The sequence below is a fragment of the Pholis gunnellus genome (assembly GCF_910591455.1).
Source record: "Pholis gunnellus genome assembly, chromosome: 12".
Taxonomy (NCBI): domain Eukaryota; kingdom Metazoa; phylum Chordata; class Actinopteri; order Perciformes; family Pholidae; genus Pholis; species Pholis gunnellus.
In genome coordinates, this window is record NC_136539.1 from 16,333,978 (window position 1) to 16,356,585 (window position 22,608).

The 22,608-nt window shown below is 43.5% G+C and overlaps 3 protein-coding genes across 3 annotated transcripts; 1 reads left to right on the top strand and 2 right to left on the bottom strand.

Moving 5' to 3' along the window:
* Positions 1-677: 677 nt before the first annotated feature.
* Positions 678-6,756, bottom strand: akap17a (A kinase (PRKA) anchor protein 17A). Its single transcript, XM_079170057.1, has 7 exons — positions 6,642-6,756; positions 5,608-5,955; positions 5,124-5,342; positions 4,773-4,985; positions 3,538-3,686; positions 3,168-3,408; positions 678-3,033 (listed from the first exon to the last, which is right to left on the bottom strand). The coding sequence occupies exons 2-7, from the start codon at positions 5,944-5,946 to the stop codon at positions 2,164-2,166; spliced, it is 2,031 nt and encodes a 676-aa protein (XP_079026183.1). The 5' UTR covers positions 5,947-5,955; positions 6,642-6,756; the 3' UTR covers positions 678-2,163.
* A 3,399-nt stretch (positions 6,757-10,155) lies between these two features.
* On the bottom strand, positions 10,156-13,018 carry sowahca (sosondowah ankyrin repeat domain family Ca; the record flags this gene model as incomplete). The annotated part of the gene is made up of 4 exons (XM_079169809.1): positions 10,156-10,623; positions 10,830-11,219; positions 11,796-12,184; positions 12,676-13,018. The coding sequence occupies 4 exons, from the start codon at positions 13,016-13,018 to the stop codon at positions 10,156-10,158; spliced, it is 1,590 nt and encodes a 529-aa protein (XP_079025935.1).
* Positions 13,019-13,913: 895 nt separating this feature from the next.
* septin10 (septin 10) lies at positions 13,914-20,547 on the top strand. Its single transcript, XM_079169685.1, has 10 exons — positions 13,914-14,051; positions 15,076-15,190; positions 15,598-15,793; positions 15,917-16,103; positions 17,104-17,265; positions 17,409-17,505; positions 17,633-17,801; positions 17,906-18,038; positions 18,538-18,716; positions 18,950-20,547. Exons 1-10 carry the CDS (start codon positions 14,022-14,024, stop codon positions 18,963-18,965), a joined length of 1,284 nt encoding a protein of 427 aa, XP_079025811.1. The 5' UTR covers positions 13,914-14,021; the 3' UTR covers positions 18,966-20,547.
* The last annotated feature ends 2,061 nt before the right edge of the window (positions 20,548-22,608 follow it).

A 22,608-nucleotide genomic window follows, 5' to 3' on the forward strand; every position in this document is an offset into this window, starting at 1 on the left:
AACTCCCCGAAAAAAAAACGTGAACGTTGTGCTCCTCCGTGCTCTTCTACATGCAAAGTGAACTTCCCCGATGGTTTGTTCTGCTCCTCAGGCACTTCAACATGTGTGTGTCAGGCTAAAGCTGCAGAAAGTGCTCACCCAGCAGAAGTGAGAAGCAGTGGGCTAAACTGATTACGGCCAGATAACCCAGATTAGAGCAGAGGCTCAGTCTGCATCGGACAAAGAAACAACTCTGTGGCAATACACTGCTGCCTTGTTCGTAATCACTCTCACTCACACACACACACACACACACACACACACACACACACACACACACACACACACACACACACTCTGCTGGAGACTTTCACTGAGTGCATTCTCACATCAGGTGTGTTTTCATGAACCCACAGATTGATTGATGCTCGTCTCCACATGGCCTGATTGCACTTATGCCGAGAGACCAATGGTGGCATCAGACCTAATGACACAGACGACCGTGTCACAAGCCTTTATGAGATGACACTAATCAGACTATTAATTATTCATCCACACAGTTCATTAAACAGCACACGGAATGCTAGAGTTGTGCAAACGGTCGCCGTGATCTTTCACACAAGGATTTGAGTTTAGAGAACGGTGTTAAAGTAGAAAATGAAGGAGACAGAACATCAACGTTTTCAGCATGACTTTTTATTAAAATGTGTATGCATGACAGAGACCATGAGGTACACAGAACAAGTGGTTACTGCCATGATGAGCAACAAATGTCGAATTTAGCAGTGTCCAAAAAAAACATTGGACCTGATTGACTTCCTCAAAGCTGAAATACGACAAGGAGAACCGTCTGTACAGCTATAGAAATGCATCCAGCGCTACATTGTGAACATGAAAGAATCCTAACATCTCCTTTCTACTTGGTACGGTGCTGGACTGACTGGAACCCCAGAAGCTTTTTTTTTCTTCAATAAAACGATAGTTAAACTTTAACCAAGACTTGAAGAAATTGGACTGGTCTCAAAGCCATCACTTCAATTCAAGACATGCTCATTATTAAAAAAAGAAAGAGGGAGAACGCAGCTTGATGAGTCCGGGCCAATACGCCTTTTGTTACTTTCAAGTCTTCACGCAAGTCACTCACTCAACTTATTCACATTTGTAAATTCAAATAAAACTTAAAATAAATGAGCTGTAAGTTAAAACTTTGTGATCGTCAAAAATGGTGCCGCTTGGTCGACGAGCTGTTCATCAGCAACACAAAGAAGTATTTCAGGCAGCTAACGCAGGACAGGTCAGCCTAAACATAGAGGCGCGTTTCTTATGGTCTGTGGACATTTCACATTTGTAAAAGAACAGCAGCCTGCAGTCCAAACTTCTTCCACGACTATAGCAGCCATCAGGTCTGATAGTGTGTGAAACTTGCATGTCGGTACACAACGCTGTGTTGCATTTCCTGTCGTCAGGCTACGAGTGTGGATGAAGAGGCTGGTGCCACATCAAAATAAAACACCATTTGTACTTTCCACTTATTAAAACCAACTGTTAATCATGCACAAAGACTACTTGCTTACATCAACAGGCTGTTGGGTTCACTTCACAGTAGGGTCAGGCGGGTGTGTCAATCTACAATTATAATGAGCCGATCATATTCGCCTTTAATGATCAGACAGTTAATGTCTTCAACATATACGTTTGAATACGCTAATAGGTTTATTCACGTTAGTTTTAGTGTACTTCAGTGCATATGTGGATGAAAGTGCCTTTCACGCATGGCAAAGTATAATATCCAAAAAACAAATAGTAAATTGTGTGCGTTATGCCATGAAGTTGTTAAATGTAAACACATTGAAGATTTGACAAATGAAGTCAGCAGCTGATACTGAGCAGTATGAAATGTGAAAAAAAAAGAAGGTAAAAGCAACTCCCTCGAATCATCAGTGATGTACATGCCTTTCACATACAGGGTACACTTACATATATAGCTTCAGCTGATTCTATGGAGTTGATTCTGCTTTAAAATGGGATTTCTTGTTTTGTGCTGCCTTATTGTGGAGAAAGCCATTCGGTGCACTGTTACATTAATTACTTAAAAGGGACAAAACATCTATTCTTCTTCTGGAACTTATTGAACTTTAGGTGTAAGCCCAACGATGGGGAATACATAAATCAATAAACTGATGATTAGCATCGTCTGGAGTGGCTCCTGTCTCTACTGTTGCTCTGTCTCTTGTACCTGTGATGGCTGGGACTCCTCCCGTCTCTACTCTTGTTGCTGGTCCTGGAGCTGCCTCTGATGTATCTCCGGTGACTGTGCCTGCTGCTCCTCTCGCCGCTGTAGCTCCTCCCACTGCTGCTCCGGCTCCTGTCCCGGCTGGAGCTTGTGCTCCGGCTGTGGCTCCTCCTACGACGACTGGAGCTCCTCCTCTGTTGGCTGGAGCTCCTCCTCCTCCTGCCGTAGCTGTGAGAGCGCCGCCTCCTTCCTCGGCTGTGGGAGCTCCTCTTTCTGTGGGAGTGGTTGCGGCCCCTCGCTTGATCCCTACCGTGCCTACTCCTCGTCACCTCCTCCCTCCTTCCCTCCCGGTCCTTCTTCGTGTCCTCCTCCACTCTCCTCTCCTCCGGTGTTCGTTTTTTGCCCAACCCTTGTGAATGCACACTGGATTTGGACACCTGCTTCTCTTCGCCCTCAATTGCCTTCACTCCGTACATCCGGCCCAGGACCCCCAACATCACATCATTAACACCAGGAGCAGAGGCCTCCTCCCCCGTCACAGGACCAGCCTGGTCCTGTGCGCCTGGAGGTCTTGTGGCTTTACCGCTGCTCTTCTTTACCAGGTTGCCAAGCAGTTTCTCCCTAAGCTCCTTCTCGCGCCGCTGGAGCTCCAGCGCTCGATCCTTCTCCACCTCCACCCTCCGGAGCTCCTCCTCCTGCTTACGTCGACAGGCCTCCAGCTGCTGAAGACGAGCCAGTTCCTCCTTTTGTCGAGCCTGCTCCTGCCTCTCCCGCTCCTCCCGCTCAGCCCTCTGTTTCTCTTGCTGCTGCTGCTTCAGGTCCTGGAGAGGAGGAGGAAAATAATGGAGGTACAGATAAGTAAAACAATTGAGAAAATAAAACCGCCAGTATAATTCCATTCCAGACAGATGTGCGTGTATACCCAGTCAGAGGTGTGTTGTGTATCTTTGTGTACCTTGGCGCGGGCCAGGAGCTCAGCAATGAGACGGATGGACTCCAGGTTGCGCTGAGCCAGCAGCAGCCTCCTCTCCTCCATGGCGATCTTCATCTGCAGCTTCTTCTGATCCTCCTCCTGCTGTCGCCTCACCTTCTTCAGGTTCCTCCTCTCCTCTCTCTCCCGCAGCTTCAGCTCTCGCTTTCGTATCCTCTCTTCCTTCCTCCTCTCCTTCTCCTCCTCTTCCTGCTCCTTCTGCTTCCTGAACAAAGGGGGAAATTGTTCTACGTGATCATCATGTTATTGCTGGTAACTTCTTAACTCTAATTAAAATAACAATGTCTATCTTCTTGATAACGGCTTTCCATTTCTCTCTTGTCTCCCATCATACCTCTCCTCCTCCTTCCGTCGCTCCTCCTCCTCCTTCTCCCGTCGCTTCTGCTCCTCTCTCTGCCTCTCCAGCTCCTGTAACTTCAGCCTCTCCAGGCTCCTCTTCTTCAGAGCCAACTCACTCAGGTGCTTGCTGATGTCAAAGGCCACCTGAAGGAAAACACACACACGTACCGATACACGGGTTACAAAAAGATACTTCATAGTATACATGATGGTACCAAGTACAACAGCATCTTAATTATCTTGGAAGAAGTACTTCAGCATTTGTGATGTTTTTTTGAGTTTCATCTTTTGTGCTGTGGTGGTAATGTCAGCCTGTCCAGTAACACAAGACGTAACATTCTTGTCAAAATAGAGAGTAAAATAGTTTGAGTAAGACGGAGCAAGCTCTCCAACAATTTCAAACAACTGCGTTTACTCTATTCTAGCACGGCAGGTCATTCCTTTAAGTGAGGAACAGATGGTAGAACATGTTCACTTCAACAACGTGACATATACAAGCTAGATGTTGCCCTTGATGTTCAGGCAGGAGCTTCTCTTTGTTTACTTATGTAATCTAAAGGACATAATCTACTTTAAGTATCTTATTGTCTTCTTCTTTCCTTTGCTTCCTCTTCCCTAGTTTAGATTTAAAAGTGAAGCTTTATTCTGTGGATTACGAGACCTCTGGCTCTCCCCTACTGTGATCACCTTGACGCAGATAACGCAGATTTATTTCTCATTCCACTAAAAGGTCTTAAAGCTGTTATGTTTCTCTGAACAACATAATCTAATTGCAATGTCACTACAGCAGTTGTAATTTACTTGTTGCCTCAAATGTAAAACAAAGGTATGCAGATCTCTTACATGCCCGTAGCTAAATAAATAGCAATATGTTAAAAGAGCTTTAGAGTTATGATTTTAAAACATAGAAATACATTGTTTATGTTACAAACTAATCTCCTATTACTGTGATTGGCAACGCACTATCTTGCAATGTTCACTACTGGCCTTATTGTGAAAAGAAGTCTCTTTATACACCTTAGTCATGAGATAAACTCAAGTTTTCCAAAAACACTTTTCCTGTTAGATCGGACTGATCGATTTCTCTAGGATTGAACATATTTAGGAATTCAAACAACTTAATTATGAACACACCAGGTCGTGAAGCTCAGAAACGGGAAACTTTTTGGAAATGGGATATCATGTGTTCTTGCCATAGCCATTAACAAGGCTAGTGAGAGCCTGCAGTACCTTGATGTTGCAGGCCACCGCCTTTCCATCGTCTCCTTTCAGCATCAGCTTCATGCTGCGCAGAGTGTCCATTGCCTTGGTGAAGCCGCCATACTCCTGGTACTGGACATAAGCGTCAAAGTTCAGGTGACCCCCGAAACTGAAAGTGTTGAAGTTCTTGTCCAGCATCTCCTCCCGGTACGGGTCCAGCATGGGGATGTCAACATTCCGCACCTACGATCAAAAAAGGGTGGCACATTGACAAAATCAACATTGTATTAGTTATGTCTTACCTTTTTCAAACTAACACGTAATGCAATGTGATTTCTGTGTTATTGTCCTGTTAAAAATAGAAACGGAAACTTGTCCCACCTGGCCAAATGTCTGAAAGACCGCAATCAAGACCTCTTCAGAGGGCCGGTCTGGGTACGGGCTGTCCTTCTGGCTGAACCAGCGGCAAGGAAGTCCCTCTAGGTGGATGGTGTCGGGTCTCTCTCCCGGCACAGTCTCATTCATATCCTTGGCGTCGCGGAAGAAGGAGTCCCAGTCGTGACGTGTAGGGAAGTCCACTTTGTTCTCTATCGCACGGACCTAAGGAAGGAGAGGGAGACAAGGGTTGTATATACATTCAGTTGCCAGTTTGTTATGTAAACAGCTCTACAATATATAAAGATTTAAATAAAGTTGTTAATGACACTGTTTTAGAGAGGTGTTGATTCAACATAATGGTCATTTTGTAAGTTGTAGTGCCATTTAATTGCATTACTCTCATTGATATAAATGAGCTGGGCAACATATTAGAAACATCTGTCAGCAACGTGTCACCATGGGATTTGTCATCCAATGTCAGCTTTACCTTCAGTACATCAGTGAATCCACTGAGTTTGATGCTCTTCCCATCCAAACGAGACAGCAGGCTCTTGACCACCGTCTTGTTCTCCACCTCGCCCTCGAAGCGGATGAAGTCCATCGTGCTCTTGGAGATTCGCAGGGCTGAAAACTGATCCGGAGCTACCATGGCCTTGATTCTCTCCATTACTTCCCAGTTTGAGATGCTCTTGCCCGGCAGCTTGAGCTGCGGCAGAGCCACACTGATGGTCATCTTGGCAATAGGCTTGAGGTAGAGGTTATACTCAGAGGAGAAGCACACTGCCTCTGTAGTATCGTGGACAATGGTGGTCATTGTAGCAGACATGACGGGAAGCTGCAGGACGGTTGAGGAGACAATGAAGACTGTCAGCACATGTTGGCTGCTCTTGAACTAGCACTGAATAAGTACACTATTGTGTGGACAACAATCAAACAAAATGGTTAACAAACGGTGTGTTGATGGAGATTATCTTTGGCGCGTGGTCTCTTCAAACCACTGGCTAGCTAAAAATAATTAGCTAGCGAGACGTTAGCTACCTAGTTACTAACACCGCTATATTAGCTATTTTCAAGCTAATTAAAACGGTGGGCTACCAAACTTTGGTTGTATGCTAACGTGCAAACGCTGTTAGCCAACTGCAACAGTTCTCGCATAACTATATATATATAAACGTTAGTTCGCGTTAGACAAACCTGAGGGCCGATTAGTGAAACAAATGACTAACGTTAGCTAACACTAGCTAATGATAACAATTCAGAGACCATAATGAACAGCGCGTTAGCTATCAAGCTAGTTAGCGAGCTAACGTTAATAGCAAACTGTTTTGGCTAATAACAGCAGACAACAGTTGTGTGGTTAACATTAACATTGAGTTTTAGTTGCGGGCTAGTTAACGTTAGCTTGAAGTGGTTTGTAACCGTGTAGCTAGCTAAGCTACCTCTTACAAAACGTCCGAGAGCATTTATATATAACGTTAGCTACAAACGTCGGTTATCACAGCAGATTTCACCGCCACCTACCTGGCATCAGTTAGCCTCCTGGCAAAAAAAATCAGCAAACGTATTGCAACGTAACTGATATATAGAGATCCAAACACTACAGGGGAAAAAGCATAGAGAAAACAACCCATAGAGCGTCTTCCGGATGCAGTAAACTCTGACCTCAGAAAGAAACAACGTGCAGCAGCACCATAGCGGCGTTATTTCAGAACAGCGATACCGTGTGGTAGATGTGTACAGGAACGGGACAGAAACAAATGTCTTTCTGGTGCATCCTTTTGGTTTTAGAGTCATACAATGCTATTAAGTTAAATAGAGATCATCTGTGTGTAGTCAATGGGCAACAATAGATTGAAGTACAAATAATACGACACCCTATGTGAAGGACTGTTGTGCAATTTGTAAAGCCCCTCGAGGCAAATTTGTCATTTGTGTTATTGGACTAAATAATTAAAAGTGTTTTCACTCTTGACTTGAAATTCACCAAAAATGCAAATATTATATTTATAATTAATTTAGATCCCTTTATATAAATCAGTTTTCACTTTGACATTAAAGGGCTTTTCTTAAGTTTAGCATAAAAAAGCCCAAATAAATCTACTTCAGTGTACAGTTAAACAAAAAAACACAAAAACCTCTAAATAGGATGAGTACATTTTATAGGCACTGTAGGCTATGTCACAAGACAGCAGCAAAACATCCGGTAGACAGTGCACATGTGTTACTCAATTGATAACCATTTGCAACTGTTAGTCACAAGTTAAGCTTATGGATGTCATAATCAGTGTGGCGACTGTTTGTGGTGAGAGTGAGAGATGGGGATAGATTGAACAAGGATTAGTCCGACAGCAGAGGCCCCGGGCAAAAAAGTTGGCACAGTTTCCCTGAAAAGATGGCAGAGGAATTTAGATAATAGACATTACTCCCTTCACTTTGTATGTAGGTCAGTAGCTGCAGTCAGCTAGCCTCTCTGCTCTGTCCCGATCGGCAGTCATCTATAACAGATGCCCTAAGGCAGGAAACCACCGGCCCGGGAAAAAGCTCATCCCTTCAGTGACTTCGGTAAATCTTGTTTGACTCGTCAATAACACAGTTCAGAGATACATCAAAAGAGCAGACTCCGACAGAGCATTTACATTTAAACAAGCAGCACAGTTCATTGTGATGACTTGCATGTAATCCTGCTTTTATATGGCTGATGTGCTCTGGTAAACATGAAGTAGAAGTCACAACATTTAAAAAAAACTACTTGTCCTTTGTCCCTTCTAATATCTGTAATATACTGATGAAACTTAGAAAGTTTAAATGGTTGTTTGTTTTAAATATAAATTTGTATTTAATTAAAAAAAAGGCATAAAATAACACCAGTTTAGACTTCGAGGTCAGATCAGATAAAAATGTCATTCATCTTGCGAGGATGTTTTCTTTGTAACAATAGAAGTACACACACACACACACACACATGCACACACACACACACACAAAACAGGTGCAGAATGAGGACCGGCTGTGAATATATTGGGTGCAGTTTTTCATGGGCAGCTTGTGGATAGGAAGCTGTGGATTTACTGTAAATGGCGGGTCAAGGGGTGATCAGATCATCAATTATTCAGCACCGCCAGACTGGGACAATCACTTGGGTGTCAGCAGGGCTGGCATACAAAATAGCCTGCTTAATTTGGAGCTTTGGTCCATTCTAGTTGAATCTGACTCTAGCATTCATGATTGCATACATTATGACAGCTCTGACCATCATGTTTAGTCCTTATTACTGATTCTGTGTTCCTACATTATTCTTCATATTTGTCAGTAGCATACTGTCACAAATCACTGACTTCACTTTTATGCAAACCGTTTTTGCTTTATTTCATCGTCAATGATAAGACAGGAAGACATAGATGACAGTGGCTCAGTAACAGTGTATTCACATCACATAACGTTTCACAAAGAAGACAGAAACAATGACTTTTAGACATAAAAATGAACAGCGGATAGAATTCACATTTTCCCTATTCATGCATCTAAAAAGGTGACATGAAAATAGGTTTGTACAATACATTTCTACGTCAAGAAAGTCAACCATGAAGTCACTTGAAGCCCTATGATTTCAGTACAAAGGATACAAAAAACAAAGGGGACATTCATGAAATCTAGGATTTGTTATTGATCCGATATTCAGATATAAGCACGGTTCACATATTTGGGAAAACAGTCAAAAAGTCGATGTGCTCATCCGCTAAACATCCAGCATACTCTGGTCTAAGCTCTTCACTATCCACAGATGATTAATGAACAATGATTGTGTACATGCAAGGTTAGAGCAATACAGGAGGCTGATTCATTAAATATCAAATCTGGTCCCGAGTGAGAAGGTTCATATGAAATGTAAGCAGTGCTATGCTGTTTGTCAATAGAAAGACCTGAATAACTTTTCACTAGATTCGATCTTGACATGAGCCAATATAGCGTGAAACACAGAATCTGTGCTATTGTTTAGAAAGATTCTTTCAGATTTATATGGTAAAAATCGATATAGAGATTTGCACAAAACATTGCAATCTACTATTAGAGACCCACACTGCTTAAACTCCCACATAAAGAAGCAATGTAACGATCAGTGAACCAGACCCAGATGACTTCAGGTAAATTATTAACAGTAGAAAAACCACACCAGTTCCCCCTGTGCCCCCACCCTGTGAAACAGTCCCACTGTGTGATTAAAGTACTTAGACATAACCAAAGACACGATTTTGGTAGAAATACATAAGGGGAAAATGACATTGTACTTTCATATATAGATACAGTACAGTGCATTATAAATCTATGGGTGTAACAATTGGATCACCCCTCATCAGTATGAAACGGGATCAATAACAGCCGGCATGGGTTTAGTTTAAGCAGCTTCCTCCCATAATCACAGACCGTCTTCAAAGTGACAAGTGCAAACATGCTTGTTTGGACATACAATAATTCTGTGGTTACAACAGTTTGAATACTGAAATCTGGTGATTACAATTCACGTTACAGAAATGTATTTTAAAAAAACAGCACCACCCAATCAAAGGAGGTTGAAATATAGAAAATTAGTTCTATGAATATATTACTTTACTCTGCAAACAAAAACTAGATTTTAGATTACTCTGTGGTATCAAACCCAAGTGCAATTTTCAAATCCCTCACCGCTGTGAGTCCAATCTAAGGTGAACACCTGATACAGTCCCGCTTGTTGCTTTTGTGTGTGTTCTAGTGTAAAATATTAAATTAAAAAAATAGTGTAACAGAGCCTACAAAAATTAAAAAACTCAATGAATTTCGTGGCAAATAAAATGCTACATAAACGGTGACCTGCCCTCAGCCATCAACATAAGGCTAAAAACAGCAATAGCAACAAAAATAAGTTAGATTTTCAGAGAAATATAAATCTGTGGTCCTATAATAATAAACCTTCAAATCAGCTTGAAATCATACTGTCAATGAGGATGCGTTTGGTTAATCTGGTCCTAAAACCGGTTTCTATCTCAAGAGTTGTATTACTTTATCCAAACAGGTTGGATAGTGGTCGGGGTCGGACGGGGCTGCTGGGGAGCTCCTCTCCTCTTCCCACCTCCCCCGTGTCCCTGAAGGAGGCGCTGTGGATGATCTGGGCTCGATGGCGTCCTCGGTGCAGCCGGGCGTTCAGTCGGCTCAGAGAAGACTTCCTCTGCATCCCCCCTTTGGTCCTCCCAGTCGCGACTCCTTCCTCCGCTGGCCCGGCGGGTGAGTTCAGGAGCCGCAGTGGGTTCAGATTGCCCTGGAGAACTCTGGGAAACCGCCAGCCGCGCCCTCCGCTGCTACTGCCTCTGGTGGTGGTTTCGTGGTCTGACTCGGCCCCCGGCGAGGTGACCACTCCCTCCTCCTGCAGGTCAGCCACCAGCGGGGGGGACAGGTACTGGATGGCTCGCCTCCCGCTGTAGTCTCGGGCCTCCGGGTCCGCCTCCCAGTCTGACAGCAACACACGCACCACCTGTCAATCACAGCTCATTAAATACACTCAGTTCAAAAGACTTTTAAGTTATGTCCTCTTTGGCCATATCTAATATTTTCCTGCGACCAGAGCACAGCCTGCAAATGTCCCAGTTTCTGTGGAGATGCCCCCCTCCTTCTTTGGAACAAAATGCATACAGTAGACACAAAACCCCTCCCACTGCCACCACCATCTACACCACCCACCTGTGTGTGTCCGTGCATAGCTGCCAGGTGTAGCGGCGTGTATCCGGCACTCGATCTCACGTTCACATTCACAGGTATAGCGTTGTCCTTGGAGAAGGCCAGCAGCTGGGAGAGCAGCTCTGCTTTGCCCTGCTTGGCCGCCCAGTGGAGGCAGGTAAAGCCGGTGACAAAGTCTCTCTTGGCCACAAGGCTGGGTTCCACAGCGAGCAGGGGCTGCAGGCTCTCCCACAGTCCGTCTGAGGCGCACAGCATCCACTCATGTTCCAGCGGGTCCAGGGTCACCGACGCACAGTCCTCATCGGCGGTTGTGGAGAGGAGCGACGCCGAATCTCCATCGCTCTTCACCGAGTCCCGGAGGCGTGAACCACGGTTGATCAGAGACCTCCGAACCTGTAAAGGGAAAAGTATTGGAATGAATGAGGCTCATACTTTACAGGCACCGTAAATAAATCCACATTTAAACAACCAAATGCATAAGTAGGCCATTAGACTGAGCACCACTGTTTATCACAATAAAGTATCAAACTGATGTTATTTGTACAAAGACACCGTAGACAGTAAACAAATCATTTTTTAAATAATCAATGTCTGTTGGTTATTGCCTTATGATGATAAATAAATGGAGGTCATAGGTCAAAAGATGACATCACCGTGTCTCTCAGTTACATAAGACAGTAAACTACTGCTGTGGAGTCACACTTCATGAATATTACATTTCTGGTTACACCCCAAATGGTGTTTTCCATCAAGCTGCAGGTTATACAGCAGCAAAGGCAGGGGAACCTGGATCACTTCATTTATGGAGCGCAAACAAACACAACACACCTGATGTGACATTACTGCTTTAGCTGTGGCCAAATTTATAACGTGGTCCAAGGGTTTGAAACAATGGAAAGCAGTGCAGCAGCATTTTATCCGTGAGTTGACCGAAACCTTTTTCATGCCAGAGAATCACAGTGTACGTACCTGAGGGGAACTGCTCATCATCAGCTCTATGAAGTTCCTGCGGCTTCCCTTGGGTGTGTTGATATCTCCAACAAAGTCCAGCCCTTCCCAGGCACTGTCTTCAGATAGGCAGCTGGTCAGCAGGGCCCGCTGGGAACCCCTGGACACCCTGCGGGCCCCTCTCACCTGCTGGCTGTGGGACCCTGCAGGGTGAGCATGGTCCACATCCACAACCCCAATCACAGGCGCAGACTCCCGCCTTCTCCTCTCCCTCAGCTTCACCTCCACACCTCCACCAGATGTCGGCGTATCCATGTTGGTCTTATTATTCTGGGAGGGGGCTGCAGGTTGCCCATTGCCATTTGACTGTTTGTCATTGTCCAGGCTGGCAGCCAACGAGCTGGTTGCTCCTGTGGAACAATTTGTATATGCATTTTGTTATAGTCATCCAGCTCTGACACTGAATGAAGGAGTTGTCTATGTCCCAATATAACATTTCCATTGATATTCTCACGGGTATGCACACAGCTAGACTTTTTATGTCTTTGCGTTGTCATTATCCTGAGTTATTGTAGAGTTTTTGTGATTTAGGTCTAAAATCTAAAGGTCCAGATCATTTGATTTAGACAACTCCAGTCTAAGTCAGCATAGTAGCAGTAGTTGTAGTATTCTTGGCCTTCAAAAACAATGACACTTGATAATGTGACAATCAGAGAGCCAATGCACTTAAAGCAAATATTTAAATGTGTGAACACTGCGTTCTCATTTTTGCATTATTATTATAGCACATACGGGTTAAATGAAGTAAATATGGGATTTGGCATTCCAGTATAGGATATTTTGAACAAATAAATCATGGACAAAGATAATCATAAACAACAACAGTGTGCGTGTGACTCACCTGTTTGGTCTCCGGTGTTGCCGTTGACATAGCTGTTGTTGTCCAGTGTCTCCTGGATATTACCATTGCACTCCGCGTGATCGCGGCCGCCTGTGTCTGCACGCATCACCGACTCCGCGCTGCCTTCAGTGTTCAAACAAACAAAATTCACGCCGTTTTCCACCTCCACGAAGCCCACGTTGTCCACGATGCGTGTCAGCGCCTCGCGATCCACCCCTTCCTTCGACTGGTCCTTTTCCCCCGAACCCGATAGGAAATGATCGATCAGCTCCATCTGTTGGACCCTCCCTCCCCTCTCCATCAGGAACTCCTGCACGGTTTGTTCCGTGCACGGAGACGCCATCGTCACGCTGAACGTCTCAAAACAGAGCGCAAAGATAGCGGAATAAAGTTACACGTTTCAGAATGACTCCATGTTCACGCCACTGTCATTCATTTAGGTCAGTGACGACGGGTGACAGCATCTTCCTCTTCTTTTTTCCTCTCCTCCACGGGGGAGTGTCGAGCTGTGGCCGATAGGGGGCGCAAGTCGGTAACTGAAGCAACCCATGCAAACGGCTCATCGCTGCAAATATGCTGCGTTCATGTGATCCTCGTAAACGCAGCCTTCTCATTACTAGCAAAGGAAAAGCAGTCGTTTTTTTTTGAGAATGCGGTTTTGTTTTTAGTGTTGACTGAGCTGTAATGTCGTGAGAGACTAGTGGAAACATAATTCAAAACTGTATTGATTGACTGAGAGTTAGTAGTCTTTTTAGGTCTCTATACATACGGGACAACAAAAATGTCTCTTTTACTCTAAAACCCAAATGAATGACAGCGTGGTCTTCAATACTAACTAATCAAGCTAACCAATGTACTATTCTTATGGATTTTCTGGTAAAAACTCATATTTGAAACTAGGCATCAACATCACAATGGAGAAGATGTTGCGCTGAGATTGACTTTACGATTTTTCTGACAGTCCGCAATGTGCCATGGAAGCGACTGGGAAAATTAAGTTGCGCTGTACCATTATACAACAAAGGGGTGGTGGGTGTATTACTGCAGTAAATTGACATCGTTTGGCTACATTTTCTTACAGTTGTCGTGTATTTGATTCTTAAATGAGAGTACTGGATTACATTTCCCATCACATTTTGGGCACATTTACATAATTATAGCTTTAAAGTTAATTTACAAACTAAAGATCTAACCTTATTCCTATCTTACTTTTGAGTGGTCTAGCCTGCCCAGTTGTCGACGATAGATGCAGTCCTAACGAAGGTTCTAAAAAAAGAAGTGGTCTTTAGTTAGTTTTATTGTATTATTTCTGAATTTATTTTACTTGTTATCTTCTGGCCAACACTATGGCTTCCTCTGATGTTGCTCGTCAGCCGGTTAGTATTTTTTTCATCTTTCCTGGTTTACAAGTGACAGTGTTCTTGCTAGTTGAGTAGGGAGTGTCCATGGCTATCATTAAGTTAGCTACCGCTAGCTATACCTACTTACTGTTATCGAAACCACGGAAGTTTAAAGTAACTGATAGTCAAAACACATCATTCACGGAGACGTACGTCATGAACATCTAGCGGGACTTTTAAACTAAACCTCTCAAAAAGGATTCAGTGTTACACCAGAATACACTGCGGAGGGCGCTATGTGGCTAACACTAAGCTAGCCATTCAACAGGCAAAAGTTGAAACAACAGTTGAAAATAGTTGTGGTGCTGCACCGTTAAACATCCCTATGCTAGAACCACTAGCTCAAGTATTAGCTCATGTTTTACTGGTAAGTTGTGTTTGCTGTACAGCTGGAGAAGCGCCAACAAATACGGAATTTACATTTTTTTTGGATGAAGTTCGGTGATCACGTAGTTAGTTATTTACTCCAACCAGGACATCTCGCCTAAGATAACGCCGAACTTGTTCTCGAAACTGGTGTTTCCCAAATAGACAACGTGGTTAACAATAATCAAATGGTGAAGATCTTATCATGCGGCATTTAAAAAGTGTAGCACATCATAACTAGGACAGTGTTAGCCCTCTGCAGGTCATAGGAGGACGATCGATTAACCACAGACTGTATTTAAAGTGAGAGGGGTTTGTTTTGTAGCTTGCACATTGAAATAAATATACTATTTTATGATATAATATATATTTTCTCGTGTCAGTCTAAACTTAACTTTTAGAACATATTTTTAGGTCTTTTATATTGATTGGATATTTCTCAGTTGATATGATATATCATTTGGAATTGGTTGGTTAAAAATATTGCCAGAATCTTCATTACTGTGCATCCATATAACACAATTGAAATGCCTTAAAGTTCACTTTTACATTTCCATCATATTTGTTATTTGAGGAGAAAGTGGCCTCTGCATCTTGAGACTGATCTGTCTTGTCTGTGCCATTTCCTCCCCAGAATAAAGGAGTCCGACCCCTGGGTCTGGCGGGCCATGTGGGCTTTGACAGCCTCCCAGATCAGCTTGTCAACAAGTCCATCTGCCAGGGCTTCTGCTTCAATATCCTCTGCATCGGTATATTGTGACACACGCACACATACTCCCTTTAACTGAGTATTACATGAGTATTAGGTTGTTAGACAGTGGGGGGGGGGGGGGGGTCCTTCACATTGTGATGTGAAGGATCCTGCTGGTTTGTATCGCTCCACTAGCTGGTAATTATGTGGTTGGGTGAATGAGTGATATCTCCTGTTCCTCACCAACTGCCATCACTGAGTCCTTGAGCAAGGCACTGATTTTCTCTAATGCAGCTGGAGTGTGGACTTGAAGCTCGGTGTTGAGTCATGCTTCCCCTAACTAATTAAAGTTTTAGGAATACTTCATTTAATACTTCATTTAATGCTGATGCTCCCACTCCTAAATTGGATCCCAACCATAAAGTTCAATAACTCAAATTGTGTCTCATCTTTTTCTGTCTCCAGGTGAAACCGGCATTGGCAAGTCTACTCTGATGGACACGCTGTTCAACACCAACTTTGAGAACTTCGAGTCGTCCCACTTTGAGCCTCAAGTGAAGCTGCGGGCTCAAACCTACGACCTGCAGGAGAGTAACGTCCGGCTACGCCTCACCGTGGTCAACACTGTGGGCTTCGGAGACCAGATGAACAAACAGGAGAGGTGGGAGGAGGAGTGAATGTGATTTAAGACTGTAAGAAACGTACGGCCATTATGAACCGATGTGTGTTAAGCAGTCATAAAAACCCACATTTCTGATCAGCCCTACGTGTCTCTCTCCTGTAGCTATCAGCCAGTGGTGGACTACATCGACAAGCAGTTTGAGAGTTATCTACAGGAAGAGCTCAAAATCAAACGCTCTCTTCACAACTACCACGACTCGCGAGTCCACGCCTGCCTTTACTTCATCTCCCCCTCGGGTCATTCACTCAAATCCCTGGACCTGGTCACGATGAAGAAGCTAGACAGCAAGGTAGGAGAAGCATCACAGTGGAGATACAAACTGATAGTCAGAAATACCGCACTAATTACTGTACCGTGGTTGTTTTTAGACTTTCCTCTAATGTCTGACTGGTGGGAGCGGTTCTCTATCCCGCTGACTAAGCCCCTCCCTTCCCTCTTGAAGTGGTCACAAACTTTCCCATGCTCCCTGTGTGTAGTGACTTTGTGTTTTTTGTGCTCTTGTGTGAGTTCACCGCTCTGAGTGTCAGTAACCCTGGATTTGCGTGTGAATGGAGGAGAAAAGGCCGTCGGAATGTTGTAATCACCTCACGCATGCACACTCGAGTTGTCCTTTTGTGTCACTGTACGGACACACACAGAAAGAGCCGTTTGTTGAATGTGCAGCACAGACAGACAGTCAGTCACTCAGACAGCTGTTGGAACAGCTCTCCAAGCATTGTTTTGTTTTCTCTTGTATGTGTGTGTGTGTGTGTGTGTGTGGTCTGGCCCAGACGCTTGTCTAGTGACAGCAACTCATTCCAAGCCTCTCTTTGGTACGACAGGCAGACAGGCAGACAGACAGACAGACAGGCAGACAGACAGGCAGGCAGACAGACAGACAGACAGACAGACAGTAGTGGAATGTGGAAGGACTTGGACAGCAGAGTGGGCTGCTGGGTCAGAAATAGACCTGGTTAATGTAACACTTATCTAAAAGCAGTTTTTAAAGTATTTTAGATAAAGTAACAAATACTGGTGAATTAGTTTTGGTCGTACTTGCAGTCAGGACCAATGGAGGCCATTTGAATGTATCTCCATGTTTTTTCATTGCTTTGATAAGGCCTATATATATATATATATATATAGATATATATATCTATATATATATAGATATATATATATATATCTTTTTACAGATCGCATTAAAGGTCAAATTTGTCTCTGAGGTCATCAGATAATAGTATGTATGTTTGATAATGAAGAAGAATCTGTTATTTCGTACGTGAACGTGTTTCCCCGTCTCGCTGTAGGTGAACATCATCCCAGTGATCGCCAAAGCCGACACCATCAGTAAGAGCGAGCTGCACAAGTTCAAGATCAAAATCATGAGCGAGCTGGTGAGCAACGGCGTCCAGATCTACCAGTTCCCCCTGGACGATGAGACCGTCGCTAAGGTCAACACGACTATGAACGTAAGGAAACACACATCCACTACATCACCTGTTACTGGAGCGCTTTCTAGAAGAACTAGTACATGGCTCATGTTGCGTTGTGACACATTTTGCATATCTATTCTCAAGTAGTTTATGTATTTTAAAATAACCTGTTCTTGTAGGGTCATTTGCCGTTCGCTGTAGTAGGCAGCACAGAGGAAGTCTCCGTCGGCAATAAGATGGTGAAGGCTCGTCAGTATCCCTGGGGTGTCGTTCAAGGTAAGACGGATCCGTCTTTGTTTCTGTGTTCTTCTACACAACTGTCCATTAAATCAGACCTACATTTCTCAATATTTAGTATCAGCTGGTTGCCTAACCCTTCTATGTGTCTCTGTGTGTGTGTCAGTGGAGAACGAGAGTCACTGTGACTTCGTGAAGCTGAGGGAGATGCTGATCTGTGTGAACATGGAGGACCTGAGAGAGCAGACACACACTCGCCACTATGAGCTGTACAGACGCTGCAAACTGGAGGAGATGGGATTCAAAGACACCGACCCCGAGTGCAAACCCGTCAGGTGAGCTCATGAACTCCTGCAGGGACACAGTGAAGGGTGCATAAATTGACATAACTAACAACTGACCTGTGTGTGTGTGCGCGTGTGTGTGTGTGTGTGTTCAGCTTGCAGCAGACTTATGAGGCCAAGCGTCAGGAGTTCCTGGTGGAGCTGCAGAAGAGGGAGGACGAGATGAGACAGATGTTCGTGCAGAGGGTGAAGGAGAAGGAGTCCGAGCTGAAGGAGGCTGAGAGAGACGTATGTAGACACCAACACCAACTCATTCACATACATCTCTTCATCAGCAGCAGAATAGACTGTGTGTTAGAATAGTAGCAAATAAGCACAATGGCGAACAGTCTTTTCTAAACATCTATAACAATCAACAGGCTTTCAGGTTCAGTTCTGACCTGAGATACTAAACTGTTGGTTACTGGCCGTATTATTTCCTTTGTAAGTCTTAATTATTTGTGTACTCTGTACTTCTTTTAATAAATAAATGTGATTACAGCAACATCTTTTCCCATTTAGTTTTTCGCTCCTATGAATCACGAGGAAACCAAATATCATCAATGTTTCATGATGTTTCTTCTTTTACTGGATACAATCAAAGTCTTCCAGCAAAAGTCTTTTTACAATTTCACATCGACTTTGGTTTTAGTGCGACAGAGGAAAGTCATTTCTTGTTCTTCTCGATACTATCGATAAATGAGGCGTCTCTGTGACTCAACTCTGTTGTTTTCTCTCCGCGTTTCAGCTGCAAAGCCGCTTTGAGCAGCTGAAGCGCCTCCACGCAGATGAGAAATCGTCTCTGGAGGAGAAGAAGAGACTCCTGGACGATGACCTGAGTTCCTTCGGCAAGAGGAGAGCTGCCGCCCAGCTGCTGCAGGCCCAGAGCCTCACCGCCAACGGCAAGAAGGACAAAGACCGCAAGAAGTGAGAGCTGCTGTTTCATGGTCAAGATCCATAGATTTACACACCTGGAGACAGTGAGGGTTTAGATCCAAACTTTTCCACTGATTAGTGATTCTAGGAAACTAGTGCATACGGTGCAAAGCTCGCCACTTGTAGTGTAAGTGCACATTTAAGTTGCTCACAGATGATGGTGTGAGGGTGTGTCGTTATATAGATTTTCTTTTTGTAAACTCCCGCTTGTTGTCTCTTCACAGTTCTGGCTTCATGTGAAGACGCTCAGATCCCAAGAACACTCCAGTACGACCAGTGACTCTGAGGCCACATCCTTCCCATTCCTCTGTGGCCAGTCTCCCACACTAACCAGACAAACACACACAAACCAGCAGTGTGTGTGCGCGAGTGTGAGTTTGTGCCAAAGTTTAATGTCTGTAACCTTTGTTTGTGTGTGTGTGTGTGTGTGTGTGTGTGTACACTCTCCTTTATGGTATTTTTAATGGGTTTTATACCTCCTGTGTAATATTTTATATTTATCCTTTCATTTTTATACAAAGCCTGTATTTTCCATATACTTCCCTGTTTTTTATTTTATTTTATTTTATCAGTGTATTGGACCTCTCAGCCTCTTCACTAGATGCTGTTTACATACAACACTACAATGAAAGGAACATCTTCACTTATATTTAATCTGCCATATGTCTAGTGTATAATAAGAACTCACTTATTGTGTTGTAATGCAGCCTTAAGACTTAACTAATGAGAACAAAACCATCTTTGATATGCTTTTAATTTATTATGAAGCCCCCTTTTTCAGACATGCGCTCCATAATTTACATTTTGGTTTCTAGAGTCTTACTTGTCATGAGAGGCGAGTGGCTCATTAATGACACCTCAGCGATAAACAATCGCTCTACATAGTGTGAGCACTGCAGCTCTCTGTGTAATAGTCCTGTTGTGTTTAAATAGAGTCGTTACAGAATAATGACTCCACGGAGACCTTTTGATATTTAACAGATGTGGAGCTAAATGCAGCGATGTAGCAGAACTCGTGTCTTGAAAAGGGCTGAACTGATCATTTCTGAAGGGCAGTTTAGTGCATTCATCAGTAAGAGTGGTTATAATCATGGTCACGGGGCATTAGAATTCCTCATCCTTATTCTGTATACGGTCTGATTTCTTTTCTATCACCTCCTCGATGCTATAAACTTTAACTACGAGCACACCAGCGTCACACTACTTCTCCTGTTGTCTCTTGTCCAGGTTTCTAGGAGGTTGGGGCTGGCGCTTGGTTTTGGATTAGGTACATGTAACAGCATATATTTATACATTTATATATATATATATTGTGTTTGTCTTTTTTTTTTTGTGCTTCTTTATTTTTCTTACTGACACAAGCCGTTGAAGTTTGCTATGCAGTCTGTCTGAAAAGAGCTGACTCGTGGGAAGTCTGTGTTTGTTGAGAGAGTGCGGGGAAAGAGAGAAAATGCGTTTGACTGTATTTTAAAAACATTTCTCTATTCACTTGTGTCTGGATGATGAGACGGGGGTTTCACACCTCGAAGCATTTAACAGTACAGAGTAAACCACAACAGTAAAGGGTGATTTATAAATCATCATTTTCTGCCACTTTATATTTTACACTAGTGCTTAATATGTGTTACTGCCTTATCTGTGTGACGCTTACTTAGAAATAAACTGTCCACCTAACTAGTACATCCGGGGAAACACAGCGATGCTGAATGGAGTAAAGATGTCAAAATCACGTTTGTACTACACTTGTATTTAAGGAATTAACAGTGTTATTTGGGAGCTTTTTTTCCTCCTTTCTAAATAAACCTTTGTATTTTTGTCATGATACACTCTGCCTGTCTGTTTTCTTCTCAAAGTATGGCGTCTTATGTCCGCTTCTTTTCCCTTAATTAAAATATATATATTTTATGTATTATAGTTCATGCAGTTCTATCACAAGGATCCTAAGATACTGATATATCAAGCACCTGTACTGGGAAATTACATTTAAGTACTGTTTTTCTCCCTAGTTCAGATGATCTTCTACCGGTTGTCAGTGGTGGTAGTTGTATCATTCTGTACATTAGTAAACAGAGAAATACCAGTCTATAAAATACAGTACTCTGTTACAAGTTCTGCATTCAGACAGTACAGTCTTCAGTAGATGTGTTTAGTTACTTTTTACCGATTTCATTGTAAAACTGCAAATACAGTGATTAAGTATCCAATCCTGAAACGCCTTCGCTCATATAGATTTTGACTCCCTTTCCGTAGTTCAATATGTACTTTTCATGCAATCGCAGATAAAACATGAGACATATCCTGTTTATGACGCATTGGTTGGTCACCTGGTGTTTGCCAAAAAATGGAAGAGAAGGAAAAGCAGCTGTTAGATAACTAAGAAGGAGCAACAGCTGACCAATTCTGTCCAATTGGACAGCGGGAGGTTCCATCAAACTGCGGTGCATAGCTTCAGGACTCCAAATATCTATGATCTCTCTTCATCAAATAAAATTAGATTTTATCCCTCAAGGTATTAAAAAGTGTACAAACTAAACTACCATGACCAGGTTGTACTCGGAGGGCATGGACTAAGGTGTCTAACCAGTAGATCCATTTCCAGCTTTAAGAACACACTACTTTTTGGAACACATTTTTGGTGTTTGTGTCACCTACTCAGGACAACTGGACCGTTTGTTTCTAGCACCAAAGGAGAAAAAGTGTGAAGCATTTCTAGACTGATGTCAAAAAAAAAAAAAAAAAAAAGTGTGAAGTGATGTAAGACCCACAGACCTCACGACTTAATTCAACTCCACCCCTGTGATTCATCTCATTCCGTAGACAAGGAAAAGTCTACTGTAGAGACGCTTCCTTCCATTTTATCAGAAGGTAAGAGGAGAGAGGATGAACACAAGCTCCCCTTTTTGCTTTAGAGCTTAATATTTTTCCTGCCCACCACTTTACATTTGAACACGCACACAAAGGGACCGCCCTGAACCGCCTGGTAGAGGTCTTGTTCCCTGCAGTGTCTTACCCTCCGGCTCTTTTGCCCTTCATGTGACTCACAGCCTGGCCCACAGACAGGTAGACAGACAGGTCTGGCGTAAAGCAGAGGAATGCTGATCGATTCCCTGCAGGGGCCTGCGGCACCTGGCACCTGGCAGGACGCACCCTCGAGGAGATTTCACCAAGGCAAACTGTGCAAAAGTGTGTGTGTGTGTGTGTGTGTGTGGGCGGGGGGGGGGATGTCTGCCTGTGTACAGACATTGTCAGCTTCTCTCTGGGTGAGAAGTGGTTATCTCCCAGTTTTTCCTGCCAGAGGGGAGAACTATCACTGTTCAGCAGAAATCTGAAAAATCTAAATTTGCTGCCTGTCTACTGCTCGCCTTAAATATAGCAGTTGGAGTTTGTGTGTTATTGTCAAGTTTTCCTGTGTGCACTTACACCCAAGATAGCTGTCACCTGCACTCACACACACACACACACACACACACACACACACACACACACAGTCCAGTACATGTACCCTTGCCACCTTTTGCTAGTCACTCTAAATGCAAATGTAGGTGATCATTGAAGACAGGCCCGGCTGCTGGAGAGATGAGGTTGTCATTTAAGGGGAGTGCCAGCGATGCTCTGAAATTACCAATTACACACCTCGTCCATGCCAGTGTTGGCTTGAGAACACAAGAGAGACGGAGGGGGGAGAACGAGGGGAGAAGATGGAGGGAATGATGAAAAGACAGTAAGAGTGTCAGCTTTATTTCTAAACATCCCTTACTAGCAATGTAATGCTAATGACGGTAATACACTCTGTCAGACTGATGTACCTGTGCCGCTCATGAGGCTTCATAAGCTCATAATGAGCACATAGTGAGCGCAGATAATTATAATTAGAGCAGGATAT

Excerpts from the sequence above, each read along its gene's own strand:
- akap17a (XM_079170057.1), bottom strand. The coding sequence starts at position 5,946 with ATGTCTGCTACAATGACCACCATTGTCCACGATACTACAGAGGCAGTG. Across the intron at positions 3,409-3,537 it reads CGACGGAAGGAGGAGGAGAG|GAAGCAGAAGGAGCAGGAAG; the intron begins GTATGATGGGAG and ends CCCTTTGTTCAG. Across the intron at positions 3,034-3,167 it reads AGCTCCTGGCCCGCGCCAAG|GACCTGAAGCAGCAGCAGCA; the intron begins GTACACAAAGAT and ends CCTCCTCTCCAG.
- septin10 (XM_079169685.1), top strand. The coding sequence starts at position 14,022 with ATGGCTTCCTCTGATGTTGCTCGTCAGCCG. Across the intron at positions 14,052-15,075 it reads CTGATGTTGCTCGTCAGCCG|AATAAAGGAGTCCGACCCCT; the intron begins GTTAGTATTTTT and ends TTTCCTCCCCAG. Across the intron at positions 15,191-15,597 it reads CTTCAATATCCTCTGCATCG|GTGAAACCGGCATTGGCAAG; the intron begins GTATATTGTGAC and ends TTCTGTCTCCAG.